At 43.0% G+C, this 25,932-nt stretch overlaps 1 protein-coding gene across 1 annotated transcript in view; it reads left to right on the top strand.

Moving 5' to 3' along the window:
- LAMA1 (laminin subunit alpha 1) overlaps positions 1-25,932 on the top strand; it is a 222,495-nt gene that overhangs the window by 167,660 nt on the left and 28,903 nt on the right. The window contains exons 34-48 of the mRNA XM_066247114.1: positions 4,068-4,157; positions 5,959-6,070; positions 7,221-7,383; positions 7,770-7,980; positions 8,171-8,287; positions 8,419-8,582; positions 10,829-10,964; positions 12,263-12,356; positions 13,926-14,042; positions 16,546-16,728; positions 17,052-17,206; positions 18,918-19,061; positions 20,679-20,812; positions 21,710-21,860; positions 22,680-22,804. Of these exons, the coding sequence (XP_066103211.1) occupies positions 4,068-4,157; positions 5,959-6,070; positions 7,221-7,383; positions 7,770-7,980; positions 8,171-8,287; positions 8,419-8,582; positions 10,829-10,964; positions 12,263-12,356; positions 13,926-14,042; positions 16,546-16,728; positions 17,052-17,206; positions 18,918-19,061; positions 20,679-20,812; positions 21,710-21,860; positions 22,680-22,804 (2,096 nt within the window). The remainder of the gene's footprint in view (positions 1-4,067; positions 4,158-5,958; positions 6,071-7,220; positions 7,384-7,769; positions 7,981-8,170; positions 8,288-8,418; positions 8,583-10,828; positions 10,965-12,262; positions 12,357-13,925; positions 14,043-16,545; positions 16,729-17,051; positions 17,207-18,917; positions 19,062-20,678; positions 20,813-21,709; positions 21,861-22,679; positions 22,805-25,932) is intronic.

Raw genomic sequence — 25,932 nt, 5'->3', positions numbered from 1 at the left:
CTGGTGAGCCTTGCTCAAACCAGATGAGCCTGCGCTGAAGCTGGCGACCTCCAGGTTTCAAACCTGGGTCCTCTCCCACGTCCCAGTCCGACGTTCTATCTACTGCGCTACCTACCGCCTGGTCAAGCAGGTTTTGTTTTTTGATCCACCTGGCTACTCTGTGCCTCTGTATTGGTGAGTTCAACCTATTTACATTTAAGATAATTATTGATGCATGAGGATTTCCTACAGCCATTTTATCTTTTGTTTTCTAGTAGCTCTATGTATCTATTTGTTCCTTCTTTGTGCTTCTGTCAGTTATTTTTGTTTGATGGTAATCCATTCTTCATCTGTTTCCTCTTTTTTTTTAAGCTATGTATTTCAGGGTTTTTTTTGTTGTTGCTGTTTGTTTGTTTGTGATAGTTACCATTAGGTTATTGAAAAAGAAAGTTTCATATATACAGTAGTCTTATGAATGCTTTCCATTCCCCCCCCCTTTTTTTTACAGAGTCAGAGAGAGGGATACACAGGGACAGACAGACAGACAGGAACGGAGAGAGATGAGAAGCATCAATCATTAGTTTTTCGTTGTGCGTTGCAACCCCTTAGCTGTTCATTGATTGCTTTCTCATATGTGCCTTGGCCGCGGGCCTTCAGCAGACCGAGTAACCCCTTGCTCGAGCCAGCGACCTTGGGTCCAAGCTGGTGACCAGATGAGCCCACGCCCAAGCTGGCGATCTCAGGGTCTCAAACCTGGATCCTCCGCATCCCAGTCCAACGCTCTATCCAATGCGCCCCTGCCTGGTCAGGCCCATTCCCCTTTCTTAATTCAGACCATTACTCCTAAGCCTTTTTTGTTTTTGTTGTCACAGATGATCTCTGTTTATGCTGTAAGTTTGTTGAATATCTTACTCATAGTTTTGTTACATTTTGTTTTCTGTTTCTGCATTTCCTGCAATGGTGGTTTTCTGGTGGTAAATTCCTTCAGCTTCTGTATGCCTGGAAAAGTCTTTATTTCTCCTTCATATTTAAATGCAAACTTTGCTGTCTAGGCTTGTCATTCCTATCTTTCACTATTTGAATATTTGGTCCTACTCTTTTCTGTCTTGTAGAGTTTCTTCTGAGAAGTCCAATAATAACTTAATGGGCTTTCTTTTATATGTTACTTTATTCTTTTCCCTGGCCGCCTTGAAAATTTTTTTCTTTTTTTTTCTTTTTTTTTTTCATTTTTTTTTTTCTTTTTCATTTTTCTGAAGCTGGAAACAGGGAGAGACAGTCAGACAGACTCCCGCATGCGCCCGACCGGGATCCACCCGGCACACCCACCAGGGGCGACGCTCTGCCCACCAGGGGGCGATGCTCTGCCCATCCTGGGCGTCACCATGTTGAGACCAGAGCCACTCTAGCGCCTGGGGCAGAGGCCACAGAGCCATCCCCAGCGCCCGGGCCATCTTTGCTCCAATGGAGCCTTGGCTGCGGGAGGGGAAGAGAGAGACAGAGAGGAAAGCGCGGTGGAGGGGTGGAGAAGCAAATGGGCGCTTCTCCTGTGTGCCCTGGCCGGGAATCGAACCCGGGTCCTCCGCACGCTAGGCTGACGCTCTACCGCTGAGCCAACCGGCCAGGGCTAATTTTTTTTCTTTTTATCATTTTTTTTTTACAGTTTTAATATGATGTGCCTTGGAGAAGGGCTCTTTTTTTTTTTTTAATTCTTAAGTCTCTTCTTTCACCTGCATCATTTCTAGATTTCTATCTTTTATTTATTTATTTTTTTATTTTTTACAGAGACAGAGTGAATCAGAGAGAGGGATAGACAGGGACAGACAGACAGGAATGGAGAGAGTTGAGAAGCATCAATCATCAGTTTTTCATTGCACGTTGCAACACCTAGTTGTTCATTGATTGCTTTCTCATACGTGCCTTGACCGTGGGCCCTCAGCAGACCAAGTAACCCCTTGTTGGACCCAGCGACTTTGGGTTCAAGCTGGTGGGCTTTTGCTCAAACCAGATGAACCCGCACTCAAGCTGGCGACCTCGGGGTCTCAAACCTGGGTCTTCTGCATCCCAGTCCGATGCTCTATCCACTGCACCACCGCCTGGTCAGGCTAAATTTCTATCTTTAATATCACTAATTTTTTCTTCCTCATGGTCAGCTCTATTTCCTATGCTTACTAGTTTATTCTTGACTTCATTCATTGCGTTCCTCATCTCCAAAATTTGTTTGGTTCTTTTTTTATGATTTCAATTTCTTTGGTAAAGTACTTGTTTTGTTTGTTAATTCTTTTACTGAGTACAAAATTGCTTCTCTGTGATTTCTCACACATCTTGTTGAATATCTTTAGAATTTCAATTTTGAATTCTCTGTGACCTATATATCAAATTTCCATGAGCTTACATTTGCGCTTTTTTTTTTTTTTTTTTTTTTTTCATTTTCTTTCTGAACTGCTTCACTCACTTGGTTACTCGGGGCATTCAATGGACTCCTCTGTCTAGGCATCTGTATGAGTGGCTTTTTTTTAGATTAATTCCAACAAGTCTTTCCATTATTTTCTAGGAGGTGGCACTGAATTGCAGTGTTAGCTCTGTGAAATCCCCATGCTGAGCCACACTGAGCTGCTGGCTACTGTCAGTTTATTGGTGATGCTGGGAGCGGGGGTAGCTGGGGATACCTGGCTGCTTTGTTTTTTCTCTCAGTAATGGTGACCTTGGGCATCCACCAGACACAGAGCACCCCCTTCACTCAGGAGAAACTGTGGTTCTGTAGTGTCTGTTTTAGGTATGCCATGATGTACCCTGGACCCCGACACCAAGGGCAGAGGGAGGCGAGTTCTGGGAGGCTGCAGACTTTGAGGTGTTGCGTCTCTGTTTCTCTTATGGAGCACAGACTGCTGGCCTGCCAGTGGGAGAAACCTAGTGTCCCAGAGCGGCATCCACTGCCCAGAGCCAGAGTGGCATCCACTGCCCAGGGCTGCATCCACTGCCCAGGGCCTTGCGCTCTAGTTGTTCACTCTTGTGGTAGTGGGAGTGCCCACTGAGTCCCTCCAGTCCTCCCAGCAGAGGAAGAGCAGACACAACCAGGTTTCTCCCCTCTCCAGGCTGAGCCCGTCCTGAGCCCTCAGCTGCAGGGCTGGGTCCTTGGTCCGCTCTTTATTCTCACCCCTGCCTCCTGCTTCACTCCCTTCCCTCAGCCCCCGATCCGCTCCATCTGCTCCGCCTGCCCACTTTTAATTGTTTCAATGCACAGATCTTTCAGGCAGGCTTGTACACCCAGCCGGGGTGCCTTTGCTGAGTTGTGGCTGTTCAGATTGTTGAAATTTCAAGGGGCGAGACCAAGGAGATCCCTCATGTCACCATTTCTCTAGTAAGCTTTTTAGAGTAAGTTTTTTAAGGCGTTAGCCATTATGCTTATAATGGGAGCGACTCTGATATTGAAATTAAGCCGGACTTACTCATGAAAAGCAGCAGTATCAGATTCTGCACAACACCCCAGATTTCATTCACATCTATAGATATAGAAAATGTAATGCAAAAGATGGCAGATGAAAACATATTGCTATAATGAAAACTTAAGTAAATGTGATTCATTTTATTTATTTATTTATTTATTTTAGTATTTTTCTGAAGCTGGAAACGGGGAGAGACAGTCAGACAGACTCCCGCATGCGCCCAACCGGGATCCACCCGGCATGCCCACCAGGGGGCGATGCTCTGCCCATCTGGGGTGTCGCTCTGTCACGACCAGAGCCACTCTAGCGCCTGGGGCAGAGGCCAAGGAGCCATCCCCAGCTCCCGGGGCCATCTTTGCTCTAATGGAGCCTCGCTGCGGGAGGGGAAGAGAGAGACAGAGAGGAAGGAGAGGGGGAGGGGTGGAGAAGCAGATGGGCGCTTCTCCTGTGTGCCCTGGCCGGGAATCGAACCTGGGACTTCTGCACGCCAGGCCGACACTCTACCACTGAGCCAACCGGCCAGGGCTCATTTTATTTTTTTAATGCAACTTCAAGGAAAGGAGAATTTCTGTGAACAAAACAGTTAATAACAAGGGAACCAGAACATTTATTTTGAAGCATTATGATTTCTTTCATTCTTTGTAGGACTCTTTATTAAAAGAAAATACGCGAAAGGAACTGGTAAAAATTGAACTCGAAGGTGTTACAGAACAAACAGGTGACCTGCAAAGGGAGGTAAGTTCATCACATAAAGGACTCGCCTCGTGCCCAGCCTGTGCGGGCAGCTGCACTGGGCTGTCTCAAAGGCTTTGACCGGTCAGGGCAGCCTCTTACCCTCGGGGGCTGGGCTCCAGGTGCTTTCCAATCAAGTTGGTTTTCATCTTGCCAATTTCTGTGCTTTCGTGGTTAAGACTCCTGACAATTTCTATTGTCTCCTCTGCTAAGGGAGCAGTTGGGCAGTCACGTTGCCATTTGCCCATCATTTTCTCCCGTGAATCAAGGGGTGGTTGTGATCAAAAGATCATTGGCGTTTCTTTCTTCTCCTAAATGGCCTGCGTTCACTGAGCACTTGGTGAGCACAGCTGCTCCGAGGCGCTTGACCTGAGGCCGGGACCGCTCACTGCGTCTCTGGGCAGAGCCAGCAGAGGCAGAGCTCGCGGTGTGATGTGTATGCAACACTCAGGCTTTATGCCATGAGCTTCTGATTCTCCCACTTTGAATGGCAAGTGAGCTTGTCCTGAAGGCAACAGGGAATTGCTTAGTCTGTTTATCTCAGCTCAGAGGAATGGATTTAGTGACCTTAAAAAGAATTTCCTCATTCACAGATAGTGAAGGGGGCCTATTGTCAAATTTATAATTTTCATTCATGAATTTCATGTACATATACATATGTATGTATGTATTTAGATATATATATGATAGTGTATTTATGTGTATATACTTAGATACGTATGCAATCATGTATCTATACATACATGTATCTACTCTTTTTCTTTCAATATTCACATATACACAGGAATGCACCTTAAAAAAGTATTAACTTGGCTCCTGTTAATTTAGAATTAGTGATGATTTGGGATGAGTTTAAAAGTTTAAGCATGCGGCTTTAAGTAGCTCAGCAAGCAGACATTTGTTAGAAAGTGATAAAATGATTAAATAAATCCTCTCTTGCCTGACCTGTGGTGGCGCAGTGGATAAAGCATTGACCTGGAATGCTGAAGTCACCGGTTCTAATCCCCCGGATTGCCTGGTCAAGGCACATGTGAGAAGCAACTACTACAAATTGATGCTTCCTGTTCCTTATTCCACCTTTCTCTCTCTCTCCTCTCTCTAAAAATCAATAAATAAAATATTTTTAAAATAAATAAATTATCTCTATCCATTAAAGAAGATTCTCTTTGGATTTTGACTTGACATTCCTGGAAATTACAAACGACCTTTCCTTTTTAAAAATGACAACATTTGTAATAAAAACAGAAGCTGAGAGCAGCTGAGTCCCAGCCCCTGAGCTGTCAGCTTTACATGATCAAATTGAATCTTCATAAAGTCCCATGAGCTAAGTGTTATTATTATACCATGTTATTGATGATGCCAGAAGATGTTAGAGACTAGGTCTTCAGGTTGGCAGAATTGGGCCTGAAACTCAGTTTACCTGGCTCCATGTTCATAACTCTCTAACTAAGTTCTTATAGTCAATAAAAATTAGTAAGCTTTTTCTGTCTATATTCTGTATCTTTGGGTCCTAAAGTCAATATAGAATTTTCACAATAGAAACACTGGGACAGTCTGTGGTTTTATAGCCAAGGAGGCTGCTTTAAAAAAATTTGCCATCTCTTCTCACACAGTGTGAGCAATAAATTATTCCATTAACCACTTAGTGAATTTCCAATCCTGAAATATTAACTTTGGTTACATAATAGCGTACATCTTTACTCTATATTCTAGAATATATTTTTTTGTTTAAAGAAACATCTGGGACACCAAAGTATGCATATTATTCCAAGTCAAATTAACCTGAGACTTTATTGTCTATCAGCTCACTGGATTATTAAGAAGCAGCCAGCAGGTGGCCAGGGCAACTGAAAAAATCCTCAACAAGAGTCAAGATCTCATGACATTTACTGAGAAACTGAAGATAAGCGTTCAAGGTAGTGTGGTCAGTGTTTGGTCTGGGGAGTCTGTGTTTATTTGGAAGGAATAGTCCCATTCACCTAAGCAATATATAAATAGATGTATGAATAGAGCTGAAGAACTAGAATTAGAATATTCCATAATTTGAGGATCCTGATGTGTCCAGACTAGGGGCACTTGCTTTATTAGGTTCTGTGGGTCCATTGCTTTGAGCTTCCTAGACTAAGGCCAAATTGGTCCATTGAAACTAAAAAAAATCACAATTTTGGTCATCTCCACAGGGGTTCTTATCTATGGGGCACACACAAAGGCTCTGGGAGGCTGGGGAGGTTGTTGATCACTGGGGCTATCATAACAGAAACTTACACTTGCTTCTGGTTCCACAGGCTGCTTGCTATCCAGGGACCTGTTTGTACGAGGGGGCAAGTGTCAGTGTAAGGTCACTGCAGGCCTCTTGGCCAAACAAAATGGATGCTACGGCAGCAATGCCCTGCGGGTGGCTGAGCTGACTCTTGTCACCTTCCTTTGCCCACAGCAGCACCTGATGCAATATGAAACTTGAGTGTGGTCCCAAAGTGCCGCCGCCATATTGGAGTGATTTAGTTACTACTCACTTGGGATGTCCTGTCTGGTCCGGCTTTTAGAGAGCTGTTTTCAGTTTTCGGGCCACGAGAAATACATTCTTGCTTTTCGTTTTGGATTATTACAGAAGAGCATAAGGAGTACAGAATCCGATGCATATTAGACTTTCTAGGGCAAAAGATAAGGGAATTATTAGGATAAATAATATGCTTAGTAAAAAGAGTAGTGTCAAGTGCTGGTGATTCATCGATGCAGGAAGTATTTGTTGAGCAGCTTTTATGTGCAAATATCTGTGCTAGGTGCAGGAAATGCTGAGGTAAACATAACAGCCCCAGCCCCTCCCTTAGAGAGTGTAAGAGTCCTGGGGAAGACCAACACTAAATAAACAGTCACCCCTGGCCCTTAAGTGTTTTGACGGGACTTCCAGAGTGCATTGGGATGTGCAGGCCGGCGGGGCCTGGCTGGGAAGTTCAGCCAGTTTGGGTGAACAGAGCAGGCCTCACTGAAGAAGTTTCTAAGTTTTCCCATTTTAGTACTGTCCGCTTTTGAGAGACTTACTACACGATTGATGAATCTTCTTCATAGACATTATTGAAAAGGCAACAACTCTAAATCAGACCGTGGAGGAAGATTTCCAGCTACCCAGTTCTGCCCTTCAGAATATGCAAAAGAACATGACGTCTTTGCTGGAAACCATAAAGAGAAGGCATTTCACGCAGTTGCACCAAAATGCCACCCTTGAGCTGATGTGAGTCTCTAATGCCATTCATGACACAGCCGATTAGAGGACAGAGCTTCAGTGCTGGGGGGCTCAGGGATGGGGGAGGCCTGGGGGAGGAGGGCGAGAAAGCTAGCTCTTGCTGGCTTTGAATATCCTAAGATGTTCAGCCTTAACCACCTTGTTATCACAAACGGGAGAGGCAGTGAGCCACTCTTTGCAGGGAACAGTGGGAACACTTTACAGACCTTGCGGGCAGGCCCTCCATGGACAGCCCTCTCTTACCCGCTCTGTCACCCTTTACTGTCTGCTATAAAACCAGATATGGATACGTAAAAAATTCCTTCTGCTATCATTTCGATGATAGGGCCTTTGTTGTTCATGTACTTACTCTGTGATCCGTCTATATTTATCAGGGCTGCTGAAGATTTATTGTCACAAATTCAGAAAAATTACTGGAAGCCTCAGGAAGAGTTGCAGGTAATAAAAGAAGCAGCAAGGAGCCTCCTTTCCAAACACCACAGCGAGCTGCAGGCAGCGGACGACCTCGTGAGCGAGGCGGAGGCGAAGACACAGGAAAGCAGCCGCCTGTTACTCATTGTCAATGCCAGCCTGCGAGAGTTCAATGTGAGTCTTAATAGCTCTCTCTCCATTAAAGCTAGTAACCAAATTCTCCACCGTAAGCAATACTATTTTTAGCTCCTTAAAAAAAATGAGCCCCGAGTACTCATGGCCTCAGCACATGGCATCAGACACCAGTGTTCGGAAACTGACTTGCTTTATTATAAAGCATCCTTAATGGTGACTTTTGCTACAGGATAAAAAGCTGCGTGTTCAAGAAAAGCAAAACTTGACCTTAATGCTGTTCGCCAAAGGAAGAAGATTGCTGGATGCCGCCGCTGCCCGTGCAAAGGCCGCGCCCAGCGCTCTAGCAGTAAGTTACAACTCAGCACGGCCACAGTCTAGTTTCCAAAGAACCTTCACACATCTCGTATATATGCACACACATACACTGTTAAATACTATAGATGCACAGGTATTCACAGTATTGGCTTCTTTATGTAGCAATTGGAGCGTCACCGGGATGAGCTACTTTTATGGACTGCTAAACTCAGGCGCCATGTGGATGATCTGGTCACGGAGATGTCCAAAAGAAGAGCGCTTGACCTTGTCTACAGGGCTGAGGATCATGCAGCTGAGCTCCAGAGACTAGCAGGCACTCTGGACAGGTGAGACCACAGTTTCAGGAATTCCAGAGGTTGTGGTCAATTGCTCAGAGAGCATAAGAATGGTCACTCTTCTTTTGTCTTGAAAATGCCAATTCCGATTTTGTTGACAGGGTAAAGAGGAGTTCTTCCCTTGTCTGATAGCATAGTTGACTGTAGGCATGAAAGTATCAATATAATGGAGAAATGCAAAATGAACTGAATAGGTATTAAAGCAAATATAATGCTACAATATCAAGTCATGAAGGCCTTGTTAAGCATCTACTTAGTGCTCAGGGCTGTGTCAGGTTACATGTGAACAGAATTAGCATGTTAACTTCTTTACATTTCTTTCCTCTATGGAGTTTATGCTTTGACTGGCTTTATTCGCTGATGGAGGTTGCGGTTACCCATACTCCCAACTCCCGAAAGCTAGCACCCACAATTATTTTCTACTGCCCGAAGGTCTACCATAGTATTGCAATAACTTAAACCTATATTTTTTGGATGTGTCTTCACTTGTTAAAAGTGCCTTTAAAAGAAGCCCAGTGTTAGAACAGTGGTTCCCAAACCTGTCTGCACATTGAAATAAACTGGGGAACATCAAAAATACTGATGCCTTTCCCACCCCCCCAAGCCCCCACTCAAAGATTATGACTTAATTTGCCTGGGTTGTGGCTTGGGCTTTGTTTTGTTTTTGTTTTTTTTTTTTAAGTCCCCAGGTGATCTAACAGCAACAAATGAGAGAATCAAAGTTTTAGGCCTTCTCAGTGATGTGTATACTTTTTTGAGCTAATTGATTATTTATTTGTTTCAAATTCATTATAGATTATGGATAGTAAGAGTCTGGACACACAGAGAATGTGTGTTTTTGTATGTAGTTATGTTTTGTGGGAGAGGAGAGATAAATAGCTTTTCGATTTGAAGAATGCTGCCTTAAAAGACTAGATCACACAATGACAGCAATTAAAAATGATATAAGATAGAATATTGTATGAATTATGTGCTGTTGGAGCACTATAGCCTATAGCTATCACAGGAATTTGTAATGGAAAATGGACTTAGATCAGGGGTCGGGAACCTTTTTGGCTGAGAGAGCCATGAACGCCACATATTTTAAAATGTAATTCCATGAGAGCCATACAACAACCCATGTATGTTACGCATTATCCAATAAAAATTTGGTGTTGTCCCGGAGGACAGCTGTGATTGGCTCCAGCCACCCACAACCATGAACATGAGCAGTAGGAAATGAATGGATTGTAATACATGAGAATGTTTTATATTTTTAACGTTATTATTTTTTTATTAATTTGTCTGCGAGCCAGATGCAGCCATCAAAAGAGCCACATCTGGCTCGTGAGCCATAGGTTCCCAACCCCTGACTTAGATACTCAGTGTCTCTTTTTTCATCATCTTTCATGATTTCCCAAAAGAGAAAACAATATTCTGACTACATATGTAGCTGAAACAAAACCTTTGCTACTTAGTATGTGTAGTGAAAGCAATTTGGTATGATAAACAAAGATAAATAACATTATCTTTTATTTATAAATCACCCAATTTTGTCAATCAAATAGTAACAAGTAATAACTGCTGATGTTTGGTTTGGGACTCACCCAGCTCAATAACCCTGGGAAGATGAAGTGAGTTGTACAGCAGGCAAAGATATGCCGAGTGTCGGGTTTTATTTCCTAAATAGAATAGCTGAGTGAAATTGCGCCATTACCAGTTGGCAAGTTCATAAGCGATTTGCCTACTTGCAAGAGTCAAGTTCAGATGATTGAAATGATATCTGATCCTCCTCCAAAACCTCTAGTGAATTTCATCAAATTGCTGTATATCAGCTGAGGAATAAGGTTCAGCATCCTTACATATGCTTAGGACAGCTCTTTGAAAATTAACAATAGCCTTGCAGGAAAGATTCCAATGAATGCAAACAGACAATGGCACCCCAGACACTTGCAGGGGCTTTGACTAGCGATGAGAGATGTTGAGGGCAGCTGGAAGAAATCAATGAATGGTCAGAAGGATGGGAAAGAGCCATCCTCTCTTCTCTGGGTATCAACTAAACAGCAATTCTTAGTATTATTGTGGCGATGTTGTTTCTGCTTCTTAAGACTCCTTTTGGAGTCAAAGGGCACTCCATCTGTTGTTATTCCTCGTCGATGATACTGTTCTAAAGTGAAAGAAATTAGGAGGTTTTTAAGAATAGTGAGCAAGTCCGATTTTAGTTTATCATAACACCTCTAAATATGCTGATTTCATAGTGGCCTTGGGAATGTTAGACATGTGTCCCTAAATGCAACCAGTGCCACCCACATCCATTCCAACATTCGGAACCTGATTGAAGAATCAGAAAAATTGGCAAAAGATGCTCTCGGGACTGTGACTGAGGCGAGCGGGGTAAGAAGAGCCTTTTGGGTTCTTTAGTGTGTCTTTCCTTTTCCAGGCACTGTGGGAGACTGTTCCTTAAAGTGCTTCAGCAAAGACTTAGTGGTTTAAACTTATGCTTGTCCATGTTCTTTTCTGGTGGGATCTGTCATCATGTGTTATGTTTTAATTTCTTAAGGTCATAAATACTTCTTTATAAAGACAAGGGACTAGTAATGTAAAAACGAGTAAAATCTCATCATTTCTTATTACAAAAATGATAATGTTACCTGACATCTACTTGAAGCATCTTTTTATTAAAGATTTTATTTATTGATTTGAGAGAGAGAAGAGAGAGAAAGAAAGTCAGGGTGGGGGGAGGAGTGGGAAGCATCAACTCATAGAAGCATCTCTCTAAAACACCTATTTTAAAATTACAGTTGACATTCAGTATTATAGTATTTTCAAATGTACAGTGTAGTGGTTAGACATTTATATAGCTTACAAAGTGATGCCCCCCCCATATGTTTAATACTTACCTGGCACAAAACATATTTATTAAAATATTATTGACTCGCCCTGGCCGGTTGGCTCAGCGGTAGAGCGTCGGCCTGGCGTGCGGGGGACCCGGGTTCGATTCCCGGCCAGGGCACATAGGAGAAGCGCCCATTTGCTTCTCCACCCCCCCCCACCTCCTTCCTCTCTGTCTCTCTCTTCCCCTCCCGCAGCCAAGGCTCCATTGGAGCAAAGATGGCCCGGGCGCTGGGGATGGCTCCTTGGCCTCTGCCCCAGTCGCTAGAGTGGCTCTGGTCACGGCAGAGCGACCCCCCGGAGGGGCAGAACATCGCCCCCTGGTGGGCAGAGCGTTGCCCCTGGTGGGCGTGCCGGGTGGATCCCGGTCGGGCACATGCGGGAGTCTGTCTGACTGTCTCTCCCCGTTTCCAGCTTCAGAAAAATACAAAAAAAAAAAATATATATATATATATAATTGACTCTATTCCCTATACTGTGCTTTATATCCCTGTGACTATTTGTAACTGTCAGTTTTTGAGGCATCTTTTCTTACCTGTGACGAAGATCTTTATTTAATGATTGGTTTTTGTTTTTATATATTTAAAAATGGCTCATGTTCTCTCTCCTCCCATACACTAGGATATATGATGAACGTAAATTAGGACGATTTCCCCCACCACCCCCACCACCACACGTGTTATCTGGTTGACCTCCTGTTTGGAACTAGACTGCAGGCTATTCTGAGAGAGCTGCTTTCTTGTTTCCCGCAGGATTCCACCCTCTCCTCCAGTCACCGTGTTTAAACTGTTGTTTTCTAGTTTGCAGAATCTTCGGTGTCTCATGGGAAAACAGCTGTCCAGCGCAGTTTCAAGTTGCTGAAAGAAGGCAAGAGCCTGAGCAGAAAGCACCAAGGTCAGCCTCGAGCTTGGACTGTGTTGACCAGATCACGTCTTTGAGCACGCTGCCTCTCCTAGGGCAATTTGAAGCTGGGCTTTTCTTTATTGCAACTATGTTCCGATTTGCTCTCATACAAACATTACATAATGGGGACTTTTAATTTAGTGATACCCTCTAATTTTAGTGTGCAGTCACCTCTGGTCTCCCCTAGAGTCATGAAGCCCTCCCTGCTAACCGCAGCCTGCACCGCTGAAGCCCCTGCGCTGTTACTCAGGGCCCGTCAGGGTCTCTCTGTCAGGCTCTGCTGTCGCGCTCTCATTGTTTTTACAGTTCCTTGCAGAACTGCATTATGTCTGATACTCATTTTCTTTTAGCACAGGGTTAATTTGATGTTAGATTCATGATAGGTTTTCTTTAAATAATTGTTGAATTAAATCATAATGGATTTATCAATTTTTTCAAAAAATACTTATGGAGTTTCGTTTTTCCTAAGAGTTTCAGTAAGCAGTTATTTGGCATATATAAGAGCTGTCCAATAACATAATGACATATCCATAATGATGTGTAAAAAAACATACAAGTTTTATAAGGTAGAGTGTAGTTTTCACTTTAATATACTCTAATATTTTAAAACTATCAAGTCTTTTCCTATAGCGTCAACAGAGGTCCATAAACAGCTCATCCCCCCTTTTAACTCTTTCCCTGTCCAGGGCCGGATCCTTCCCCAATGGTCTGAGCCAAGGGCATGGGTATATGCATACCTTTTTGTTTCTCTGTGATTCATACAGTTAAGAATTTGTTATCATCTCACCATAGAAAAAGTATACAATTCTCAATCATACAACATTAAACAGAAACTCCAGCATCAATGTTAATAGGCCGTGGTTTCAGTTTACACAACTAAGGGTATTTCATAGGTCATGAAATAGTAACCTTCCTGGCAATTCACGTTTTAGGCAGAACCACCGTGTTCATCAAAGATTTTATAATAACATCTTTAAATATGTTTTCAGAATTTAATGTGATTTGTGTATTATGAACAGAAATTTTGAAAGTGAAAGGGCTTTGATCCAACAGATTTGATCAGACCCGAAATGAGGTTGAATTGCACACCAACGAGGTGGTCAGAGGGAACAGGAAGCAGAGGGACCCCAGCTGGGGAAGCAGGTGGGGCACCTGGAAGAGGAATCCCAGGCAGGGTCCCACGTTTGGGGCTTTACAACCCATAGGGACCAGGTGTCCACAGTTTCAGTGTAGACAGGAAATCAGTGAGTCTAATTCAGACTGAGTGATTCAAATACAGTTCTTCACCTGGAGCTGAGCTCTGATTAAATTGGACATGCAATTTAAGAAGAAATATTAGAGAATAGGGCAACAGGCAAAGTAGAAGAAATGGTCGAGCAAGCCGGAAAGACAATTTCTATGATCAGGAGGGCTAAGTCTTAACTGGAAAACTTTCACTATTGGCAAGGGTCACTGGAGAAAGCTGTCAATCTGAAGCTGGATCAAAGTGATGAAGAAAAGTTGCTTAGGCAGCTTTTATTGGGCTAGCCTGAAAGGGAACACTTTTTCCTCTTTAAATAGGTATCACAGTGGAACTGAGAAAATGGAAAAATACGGCAAATGCATTCCACGAAAATGCTGATAAAATTACTCGGCAGACCAATGAATCACTCTTAATACTGAGAGCAATTCCTAAAGGTAAGTGGAAAGGAGGATCTTGGTTTAATTAATGTCTTCTCATTGCAAAGTCATTACGTAAGAACAGGAAGAAGTCCTGCTGTGGGTCTGATTAAAAGCCGTCCCTAGAAATGAGACCAGGATCGATAGATTTTACTTGGAAAGAAATATGAAGCCGTGGCCGTTTCAGTAGAGCGTCGGCCTGGCGCATGGAGGTCCTGGGTTTGACTCCCAGTCAGGACACACAGGAGAAATGGCCAAACGGCCATCTGGCCCTAGAGAAGCAACCATCTGCTTCTCTACTCCTTCCTCTTCTCTCTCTCTCCTCTCTTTCTCTTCCTCTCCCACAGCCATGGCTCAAATGGTTTGAGTGAGTTGGCCCAGGTGCTGAGGATGACTCCATGGCTCTGGCTCAGGCACTAATGGCTCAGTTGCCAGAAATGGAGCAATGGCCCAGATGGACAGAGCATCGCCCCCTAGTGGGCCTGCTGGGTGGATCCCTGTCAGGGCATGTGCAGGAATTTGTCTCTCTGTCTCCCCGCCGCTCACATTAAAAAAGAAAAAGAAAAAAAGAAAAGAAACGTGATATGGAAGTGAAGATCACTGTCAATTAATAAGTTCAGAACACCTGAATTGAAATACTAGACGTATATTCTGAAAACAAAACCTTTGAGTTTTTATGCTACTTTATTGATGATGGCTTACTGTGAAAATGGGCCTGTCACATCCTTTAAATCAGGGGTCCCCAAACTTTTTACACAGGGGACCAGTTCACTGTCCCTCAGACCGTTGGAGGGCCGCCACATACAGTGCTCCTCTCACTGACCACCAATGAAAGAGGTGCCCCTTCTGGAAGTGCGGCGGGGGCCAGAAAAATGGCCTCAGGGGGCCGCATGAGGCTCTTGGGCAGTAGTTTGGGGACGCCTGCTTTAAATGAAAGAAGTGTCATTAAGAGAAGTCAGCAGAAGCTGATAGGTTCCTGCTTTGAGGGAAAAGGTTAGATTCATTAGAAATGTAGACAATTTAAAAATTCTTGTTTGGTAATCTCCCTTCATGAGTCAATAAGACATTCTAAAATAAACTACTTTAATATTGATGGCTTGGAAATTCAGTATTCATTAAAATTTGAAATAGAATCATTTTTACTTTTATTTTTTCTAAGTCAATTGAAATCTTCTTTTCATTAAAGATCGAGGGGCTAAGGTGCTTTTTTGTTACAGTACATAACACATGGCTCTTTGTTTACAGAGTAAAATGTTAATGGGATAACTTCTTAAAAGTGTAATACACATGAGTTGTGCTGTGGTATGTTATTTACATGCCTACAACCTTCTCCTTTTTTTCTTAATAAGAATTTCTTTAGAAGACACCCAAATATCTCTAAGTGTCCATCTGTTGGGACACCTTGTTAGCACACACATTCCTTTAGGGAGCTGGGCGTAGGGCACTTTGGACTTCTTAACCTTAAATCAATTGAGCCTTTTCTGATTAGGATGTTTCTTTCTCTCTCCTTTTTTCTGAAGACACGTGGACTATGTTGAATAAACACTTTTTAAAAATAACTTTTTATTTGGAAGTAATGTCAAACTTGCAGAGAAGTTATACAAAGAATCAAAAGAATACTCGTATATTCTTTATCCAGCTTCTGCTAGTGTTAATGTTTCCCCCAAATTGTGACTAAAAACTTCAAAAATGAATAATAGTGCCTTCTTTAAAAAATCATCATCTAGATTTTCTAGAAAAACTGAAGTCCAGTTTATCTTAAGTGACCATTTAGTCTTTCCTCTGGTGTTATATATAGCAACTCGTTGATGTTGTGAAAATACCACTTCCTTTAGCCTGGGACAGGTCCATCCCCACTTACACATTTAAATTCCTACACCTTCTTATGGAATGATTTGGAGAAGGTGTTGAATGAATATGAGAAAGTAGTGGTCGAAAAGAAACCAGATAAAGAAGTTTAGATTCTTCCTGAGCATGGCGATCAGCAGCTGATTCTGTTGTCTCATGTATTAAAATCACATTTCAATACAGAGAACTTTTACCAAACCTGATTTATTCCTAAAAGAAAGCAGTAGAGCATAAAACAAGCAGCTTTAATATTACCATTAAAAAACAAGAAGCTTCAGCGGTAGAGCATCGGCCCGGTGTGCGAAAGTCCCAGGTTTGATTTCCAGTCAGGGCACATAGGAGAAACGCCCATCTGCTTCTCCACCCCTCCCCCTCTCCTTCCTCTCTGTCTCTCTCCCATAGTCAAGGCTCCATTGGAGCAAAGTTGGCCCGAGTGCTGAGCATCGCTCCATAGCCTCCACCTGAGGTGCTAGAATGGCTCTGGGCACAACAGAGCAATGCCCCAGATGGGCAGAGCATCACCCCCTGGTGGGCATGCCAGGTGGATCCCAGTCGGGCGCATGCGGGAGACTGTCTGACTGCCTCCCCGGTTTTAACTTCAGAAAAATATATTCACAAAAAAAGAAGAAGCTTCATTTTATAGAGTATATGCTTGCATATGAATTTATTTCAGGAATCAGCAACAAAGGAACCAAAATCAAAGAGCTGGCCATATCAGTCAACAGGAGCGCTGTGAGCACACTAAAGAACGTGGTGGGATTTAGTCAGAAGCTGTTGAACACATCGACGGACCTGTCCAGGGTCAATGCCACGTTACGAGAAACAAATGAACTTCTACGGGATTCCTCAATGACCAGTAAGTATGTCACAGTCTCCCTTCCCGTTAGAAAAATCTGCATCATGCGATTTTGAGCTTGCCAAGTGCATAATAGTGCATTATTCACAAACAGCATTCCAAAAAAATAAAAATGCATTAAGATCTGGATTTGCATTTATAAAGAAAGAGAAGGGCCTTCCGTAATGCATGTTGCTGGTGCAGTTTTCACACATGTACCAAATTTCAAGGGTTTGATAATTAGGGTCTTCTGTTTTATCCAGTGCATTAGTAATGACCAGTTCATTTCTCTTGTGTCCTTCACCCCAACCCCACCAACTTTCTTACCACCTTATATTTCTTAGGTCTGTTGGCTGGAAGAAAAGTTAAAGATGTGGAAACACAAGCCAACCTTTTGTTTGATCAGTTGAAGCCTTTGAAGATATTGGAAGAGAACTTGAGCAGAAACCTGTCAGAAATTAAACTGCTGATCAGCCAGGCCCGGAAACAAGCAGCTTCTGTGAGTGTGGGCCCTGTTGCTGTCAGAGTCATTGGCACCTTCTTCGCTGTGGCTCTCAGTAACCCCAAGTCCCAAAGAATTCCTGTAGAAATGGCTTTCTGTCACACCAGGTCCCCCTAGAACATCTATTGACCAGCTTTCAATAATCCCGGATTCCTCACAGCTTTGTGTTAAGTATATTTACTTAAATATATTTCATTAGTCTCATTTTTTTTTATTTCTGCTTTTATACATGTTTCAGAATGTTGTTAGCAAAGAGACCTCCATGTCTTTATGGAGCTTTGTAGTTGTAGCCTAGATTTATAGATTCATAACCGTTCGCTAATGGTTGTCTAAGGGTTAACATCGCTCTAAGTAAGTTTCATTGGGGCACATGGAGTTACTTTCATCCTTTCACCAAGTTGGTTTTAACAATCCAAGGATTCCTTAGAAATTTTGTGCAGTGTGGGTCCCACTCTCTAGGAGTCTTACGTAATGATTTGTATGTAGTACAAACGCTGCATCCACAGCCAGCTCACTAAATACATAAAACTCTTGACACCCAGAGAAGCACACACTTGAGAACATGTTTTCTAGCTCTCTCATCCATAGAACCAGGTATTGGCTGTGCTCCTACGGAGAGGCATTTCGGGAAAATAAGAAATGTGAGAAAATATGCAGTTGTCACACTCCTGGGGACTTTACAGTGGATGAATGTGACCTCTGGTCTAATGTTTACCCACCTCAGGGTTTCTAGCCAAGATAAAGGAGTTCTGAGTTCGTTGACCCTCCTTCTCCCCCCACATGACCTCACTACTGGAAAGGGCTGTAGGTTTGTATGTGCTCTGGCTTCCCTCTGTTGTAGGTACAGTCACCAAATAAACGTGAGCCCAGAGGATGGTTCCACTTATGCTGGTTAATACAACCTTATACTCTTTAAGGTTAATATAAGCTATAAATGCAAATAATTGCTTAGAGAAATAAAGAGCAGTGTAATATTTGCTCTATAAATATTTGCTGACAGACTTATGTAGATTATGCCTCCATTTATTCAATGCATAATCATCAAATATGCATTGTCAGGTCTAAAGAGTCCAAGGTGTTTTGGCTAAGCTCCTACTCTTTAAGGAATTAGGGCTCACATCACAGAGATAGTTTTCTGTATAAAATAGTCTTTAAAACCCCAAGACTGACTTTTTTCATATTTAAATATTTTACCAAATAAAATTATTTATTTATTTTTTTAGAGAGACAGAGAGGGATAGATAGGGACAGACAAACAGGAATGGAGAGAGATGAGAATCATCAATTATTAGTTTTTCCTTGCGCATTGTGACACCTTAGTTGTTCATTGATTGCTTTTTCATATGTGCCTTGACCGCGGGCCTTCATCAGGCCGAGTAACCCCTGCTCGAGCCAGTGACCTTGGGTCCAAGCTGGTGAGCTTTTTGCTCAAACCAGATGAGCCCACACTCAAGCTGGTGACCTCAGGGTCTCGAACCTGGATCCTTCTGCATCCCAATCCGATGCTCTATCCACTGCGCCACCGCCCGGTCAGGCCAAATAAAATTATTTTTATCAGCATCTGATTTCTCACTGTATGAAGCATCATATATTGCCAAGAGAAGAACCCTGCCTCACATGAAAATCCATGTTGGAACAATACTTTTGAACTCCTGACACCCTGCCAATGTGTCATTAAATGGTTGGGACACTGTTTTTCTTTGTACAGATTAAAGTTGCTGTGTCTGCAGACAGAGATTGTATCCGGGCTTACCAGCCTCCGATTTCTTCGACCAACTACAACACCTTAACACTGAATGTTAAGACAAGCGAACCTGATAACCTTCTCTTCTACCTTGGTAGCAGCACCAGCGTGAGTATGGACCACAGGGAGCAACAAGGAATCTCTTATGGATGCGTGTTTTCTGAGTTGACACTCTTTTGATAAAAAAACAAAACAAAACAATAGAGCCTTGGTGAAATCACTTATTCTTTGAAGGGAACAGACCTCTTGCTAAACCAGTAGCATTAGATTAAAACTAAACAAATAATGAATTCAAGACCTGTGAGAAGGAAGATTACATTGAGGAAGAAAGGGTCTGCCCCTCTGCTATCTCAATCACAAGTTGTGGCTCCCGTGACCTTGTTGTAATGCCTTCCGTGACCTCTGAAGCCCCTGAGGTCAGCTTTGGGTCTGTAGAGTCAGTGTTGGGAGTTGTTACCAGGTGTGGGGGCCGTGCACTCAGAGGCCCATCACGGTCGCCGAGCTTCTCCCGGGCTCTTCCATCCGACAAGAGTCCACTGGCACCAGGGTCCACTTCCACCCCTATGAGGACCCTTGATAACTCTGGCTGTGCCACTGGGAATGGGTCGGAGGCCGGGACTGTGTTAGGGCAGAAAATACTGACGAGCACAGATATTTTCAGAAATGTCACTGTAGGCTCTAAGGCAGGGGTCCCCAAACTTTTTACACAGGGGGCCAGTTTACTGTCCCTCAGACTGTTGGAGGGCCAGACTATAAAAAAAATATGAACAAATCCCTGTGCACATTGCACATATCTTATTTTAAAGTAAAAAAACAAAACAGGAACAAATACAATATTTAAAATAAAGAACGAGTAAATTTAAATCAACAAACTGACCAGTATTTCAATGGGAACTATGCTCCTCTCACTGACCACCAATGAAAGAGGTGTCCCTTCTGGAAGTGCAGTGGGGGCTGGATAAATGGCCTCAGGGGGCCGCATGTAGCCCGTGGGCCGTAGTTTGGGGACCCCTGCTCTAAGGTGTCAAACATGCGGCCTCTGGGGTGTCAGGGCTCTGTCTCACTGCCTATGTCACTTCCAGTTATTGCATCCTCGGGCTAGGCGTACACCCAAGTGCGACACTGTCCTGCACACTCCCTGTGCTGGTGAACCCCCTACCTCCAAAAATCTTTCCTGGGGAACCTTATGGGAGGCACTTTGGAGGGCCATGCAGTGCGAAGGTGGTGGTGCACTGACAGCCAAGGGTGGCCACCAGAGGCAGATTAAGGTCGGGTGAGGCCCAGGGCACAGAAGAAAATATGGGGCCCCTTAAAAAAAAAGAGACAGGGAAAATAAAAATACATGTTAACCATATTTTTAAATAAACAAAAAATATTATGTACTATTAATGTTAAAATTGCACAAATGAAACCAAACTTGGTGTCATTAAAAAAAAAGTGTAAAGTTGGGGTTTGCGCGGTCCTTCAGAAGTCAGGGCCCAGGGCGCGCCTGGTGCACCCGCCGTTAAACCCTCCTCTGGTGGCCAACGCACTCAGGATGCAGAGTCATGCTTCAGCTCCGGTGCAAGAGGAATTAAAGACAGAAAAAGATCATCTTTTGTTGTTTGCCTTTTTTTTTTAACAAATAGAAAAGTTGCTATAGGAACTCATCCTTTAAAGTGTCTTCGTAGTCATGCAAGCAGCCTGGCCTGTAAACTCATGCGCTCTCTCGCCCCTGCACCCCAGTCCGACTTCCTGGCGGTGGAGATGCGGCGCGGGAAGGTGGCCTTCCTCTGGGAGCTGGGCTCGGGGCCGGCGCGGGTGGAGTTCCCAGACTTCCCCATCAATGACAACACCTGGCACAGTATCTACGTAACCAGGTAGTGGAGAAAATTCTCTTCCAACACCTGTCTTTTAAACACTCTATCTTATAAGGAATGACACGTTTGTGACATCATATAATCGTTTGAAACTTCTAGGAAGTTAAATTATCGTGAGAGAATATATAGAAATAGTTTATTTTCTTATTACAGAACAAATAAACGTTACCAATAAAATAAGAAAAAAGTAATAAAAGAATAAAAAGGTAAACAAACTTTAAAGAAAATAAAACAATAAAAGAAGAAACATGTCAAAAGCTTCTGTCGCCTTTATTTAGAATGGTGTGTGTAGGTCTGAGGCGGCCAGCCCGCTAGCATGCCTTCTGCCCAGGACGTGGGAGTCACTCTGGCGTGCTAGAAATTCCCTGTGGCTGGCAGAGGAATGGACGTGGAGGAGGACAGAGGCAGGATACGAGTGGGGAATATGTTTTCTTAATTTTCAAACACAAAGCAAATGTTTTCCTGATACAGCCTCTCTCCAAAAGTAACTATTCTTATGCAGATTTAGGTATACTTTTGTTTTTTCTTCTTTCTTTTTCTATAATATTATGGCTCGTTGTTGACGGTGCGTTGTTATTAGGACTTTTTGCCTTTTGCTCTGTTAACAATAAAAGTAGATCATATTAAAGACAGTAAACGGTTTCAAATACGGTATAGTTATTATCAGTGACTGTTTTATATGATGAATTTATGTTTTAGAAAAACTTCCCCACAAGATTTTGGAGAATAAACCAGGGGCGGGGGCTGGAAAAGGCACGAAGCAGGCAGACCAGCTGGGGCTGCTGCAGTGGCCTCAGGAGAAGCAGCTGAACGTTGGGTATGAGATACGTGTGTGCGTATATGTGGGCAGACTTGCAATTCTGAAGGTGTCCTTCTTGCCATGCTTTGTGACGCTAGATTTGGAAACATCGGTTCATTGACTGTAAAGGAAATGAGCGCAACTCAGAAGCCACCACTGAAAACCGGTCGGTCCCTAGGAGCAGCTAACGTTCTGGATGTAGACAACTCAACACTAATGTTTGTGGGAGGGCTTGGAGGACAAATCAAGGTAACATTATGAGCATATTTTACCTGTAATATAAATTTAATATATAAATTTACACAATGTTCTATGTCAAATATACGTCAATAAAAAATTAATATAGTTACATTGTTGACAATATCCTAGGCAGATGGAGATTATTTTGCTTCTCTTTTGCTTAATCACAGTTCATCTGCAGATTGCGTGGGTTTCGTTAAGGTCAAGGGTCATGCTTCATAAATAGGATGAATGAAAGAGAAGTCTGTGGTTCATTTTGCTATTTGGGTTTCTCTTCCAGTGACCAAACAAGAAATTCAGTTTTTTACATTAATTTCTATAAAGCTCCTTTATTCTAAGTCTAGTTGGTGGACTTGTACTAATTAATGTAAAGGGAACAGCCCATTGTATTTACTTCATCATATCAGTTATCCTCTCACCGAATAATGCTGAGTCTACTTCATCATATCAGTTACCCTCTCACCGAATAATGCTGAGTCTTGTGGGATGGTCCGAGCTGTCACAGGAGAGTGTGGGTCCCGTTGCCAGCCGGGCCCTCCCCACCGACCACATTCTCTGGGCCTCTGTTTCTCATCCACAAAAGAGGCTTCTCTTCAGCAGCCCTGGTAACAGATAGGATCTGTAGGGTCCCATTCAGTTGTCACTCACTCTAGTGTTCCACTTCACCATTGGAAGGAGATCCAGGGATTACAAACTAGCTCTTTTTTTGGATGTTTTCCTCAAACTTTAAGTCTGTTAGCTTTAAGGGAGGAATTTTGTGCATTTCAGAGAATGTATTTGTTTTCGCCAAATATATGTGGGTTATGTTTGTGTGTCCTTCTGCATTAGAAGTCTCCTGCTGTGAAGGTCACTCATTTCAAAGGCTGCATGGGAGAGGCCTTCTTGAATGGACAGTCGATTGGCCTATGGAACTACATTGAAAGGGAAGGCAAGTGCCATGGCTGCTTTGGAAGGTAATATGCCCCCCGCCCCAAGTTAGCACAGTGTATGTGAGTTAACATATTAACATCTGAGAACTGCTTAAAAAACTTGCATGTCACCAAGGATGAATAGTGTGTGATATCAATCGTCTTACTGCAAAGGATACTAATAGAAGCGTGGGTATCAGTTTTAACCCTTAAAAAGTACTCTTATTACCGTGTCTTGTACTGTATTCTTTGATCATAGATCATAAAATTGAGAAGCATCAGACGTCTGCCCAAACAACCTTCTGCCTCAAAGAGCCACAATAGCCTGACCTGTGGTGGCGCAGTGGATAAAGCGTCGACCTGGAAATGCTGAGGTCGCCGGTTCGAAACCCTGGGCTTGCCTGGTCAAGGCACATATGGGAGTTGATGCTTCCTGCTCCTCCCCTCTTCTCTCTCTCTGTCTCTCTCTCTCCTCTCTAGAAATGAATAAAGAAAAAAAAAAGATTATAAAAAAAAGCCATAATAACACAATAAGCCTTGGGTAAACCAATGTACATTTTCATTTTGAAAATATTTCCAAGGATAAGAATTTTCATGCGTGCTGTCCATTTTTATAACCAAGTACTTTTCTATCCTAAGTTATATAATTCTAGAAATAAAATGTACTTGGAAATGGATAACAGCTACCTATTATCTTTTTGCATATATGGCTCCAATAGAGGGCATTGAGAACCTAATCTCACCAAGCTCACCACCTCCTCTATTATTTTCTAATAAAATAACTACAACCCCATAAGTATACAAGACCTATTATCTAGTCCTTTAGCAGTTAGAACAATAGATTGTCTTTGCTTTAGGGAAATGTAGCATCTGATATAATTTCTCCTATCTGATGGGCTGCTCTGTCTGTAACAGTGAGCTGTGACAGGATCAGTTAGAAGCAGCTTGCATTTCATTTAGAAACTCGTGGGTGAGTTTCTGCTTTGTCACTGTCGGGTCTCCTTTCTCATATGGCTCTTAGCTTGGAATTCCATAGTGTAAGCATTTTATTTGCTACTTACCCCTTCCTTAGCTTGCTTGAAACATTACGACCAGAAGTGTGGGAATTGGAGCCTTAGGACTGAAAAGAGTGTTGGGTCTGGGATCTTAGTTGTTCAGGCTCCTGGCCCAGCTGTCGTACTAAGTCTTATAGTGAGTTGGGGTTCAAGTCACTAGATCTTCCAGAATAGGAAAGCAATAATCATATTTATCTTACCTAACTCCCAAAATTATGGCGATGAACACGTAACATGATCTATGTAAAAATACTTTATAAATTTGAATGTTCACCAGTGTTCATTTCTGATCTTCCTGTGCAGATAGCCCATTGCTTTCCAGGTGAATGTCCCGGTATTATTTTCTTGATAAGTGAAAAACCAAGGTTTTGTAATTGGTAAATTTCATCAAAATGCTATTTCCCTGTGAGGTGCTAAGGCCTGCTCTTGAACTCCAGGAACATGAATGCCCACAGTGAGGCTCCCCTCCGTCCCTGTTTCCTCGTGCTGTTTCTCTAGCGTGGAAGGAAGTCTTCTCAGCAATGTAGCAGTTTGGACATGAAAAACGCCCCAACCCCTGGGCTCTCTCCCCTGCACCGACCCCAGGTCATTAATCTTACCTGTGGAAAGGAGAATCTTAACAGAAATTGAGTGTTTCTAAAATGGCAAATGTCCCTCTACTTTCGCTGTTACTAGATCCTCAATTTCCATCAGTCGTTTTCAGGGTTGTTTTAAAACCACTGACCTCAGACTGCAGCAAGGAGTGAATTTAATGCTTGCTGGCTCTTCTCTTCTCTGGAATGAGGGAGTCTGTTTTCAATGTGGCCACAGGCTCTGTGCTCCTTGAGAACTGCCCTCCCCCCAGATTTGCATCCCCCACCCCCCGGGTCTGGCCCGTGAAGGCTCCACAGGGAGCAAGGACTGGCAGTGTTCCCATCCTCCAGATGCCAACCCGGAACTGGCATTTTTGTAGAGAGGCAGCAACGCAGCCGAGCTCTGAGGCCAAACTGATTCATTAGCTCAATCAAACTGAGCTTTTTTTTTTTTTTTTTTTTGTATTTTTCTGAAGCTGGAAACGGGGAGAGACAGACAGACTCCCGCATGCGCCCGACCGGGCCACCACCAGGGGCTACGCTCTGCCCACCAGGGGGCGATGCTCTGACCCTCCGGGGCGTCACTCTGCCGCGACCAGAGCCACTCTAGCGCCTGGGGCAGAGGCCAAGGAGCCATCACCAGCGCCCGGGCCATCTTTGCTCCAATGGAGCCTTGGCTGCAGGAGGGGAAGAGAGAGACAGAGAGGAAGGGGGGGAGGAGTGGAGAAGCAAATGGGTGCTTCTCCTATGTGCCCTGGCCGGGAATCGAACCCAGGTCCCCCGCACACCAAGCCGATGCTCTACCGCTGAGCCAAGCGGCCAGGGCCAAACTGAGCTTTGACTGAACATATTTTATGGGTACTGAGCGAATCAGTGGGCTATTCTAGAATTATATTAATCAACATTTCAAAAAATAAGTTTTTTTTAAGAATTTTAGTTTGGTAAAATATTAGTAGATATTTCTTTAAAAGAAAACTGGCAGTAGAGAGTGTAATGATCATAAGTGTTTGGAAAACACTGAGCTAAAAAATGAAGCACCTTGCTCTACTGTGAGGCTATGCACAGTAACCTTGTACTGAGAGGCTGGCGTTGCGGCATCGCCCAAACTCATTGGACCCCACAGTCTTCTTGAAAAGGAGCATTCTGTAGTTTCTTATGTTCCATAAAACATGCTTTGGCAAATGCTGATATAGCCATAAACTGGTACTTTATGTCTAGATTTATAAACTGTTACAACTGTCTTCATTTGAGGTCATCTCCCCTACCTATTAAAAACTTTAGCTCAGAGAACTAAATAAACCAATTCTAGGAACCGAATCTGTTTTCACAGACCAGTGATTTGAAGTCATTATGCCTCTTGCTTTGTGTGTAATTTGCCATTATTAAATCATTGGTGTGGTCCACTGATGTCCTTTAGATTAAAAAAAATTCTCAATATGAGCACTTACCTTTAATTTTAATTTATATTACCAAATAAACATAAAATTTTTTATTTCTCTTTGAATATATGTGTTCGTAAAGACATGGTGTACTTTTGACCGGTCAC

Source organism: Saccopteryx bilineata, chromosome 11 (assembly GCF_036850765.1).
Source record: "Saccopteryx bilineata isolate mSacBil1 chromosome 11, mSacBil1_pri_phased_curated, whole genome shotgun sequence".
Taxonomy (NCBI): Eukaryota; Metazoa; Chordata; class Mammalia; order Chiroptera; family Emballonuridae; genus Saccopteryx; species Saccopteryx bilineata.
The sequence above is the reverse complement of the archived record's forward strand: the minus strand, read 5'-3'. Positions and strand labels throughout refer to the sequence as shown.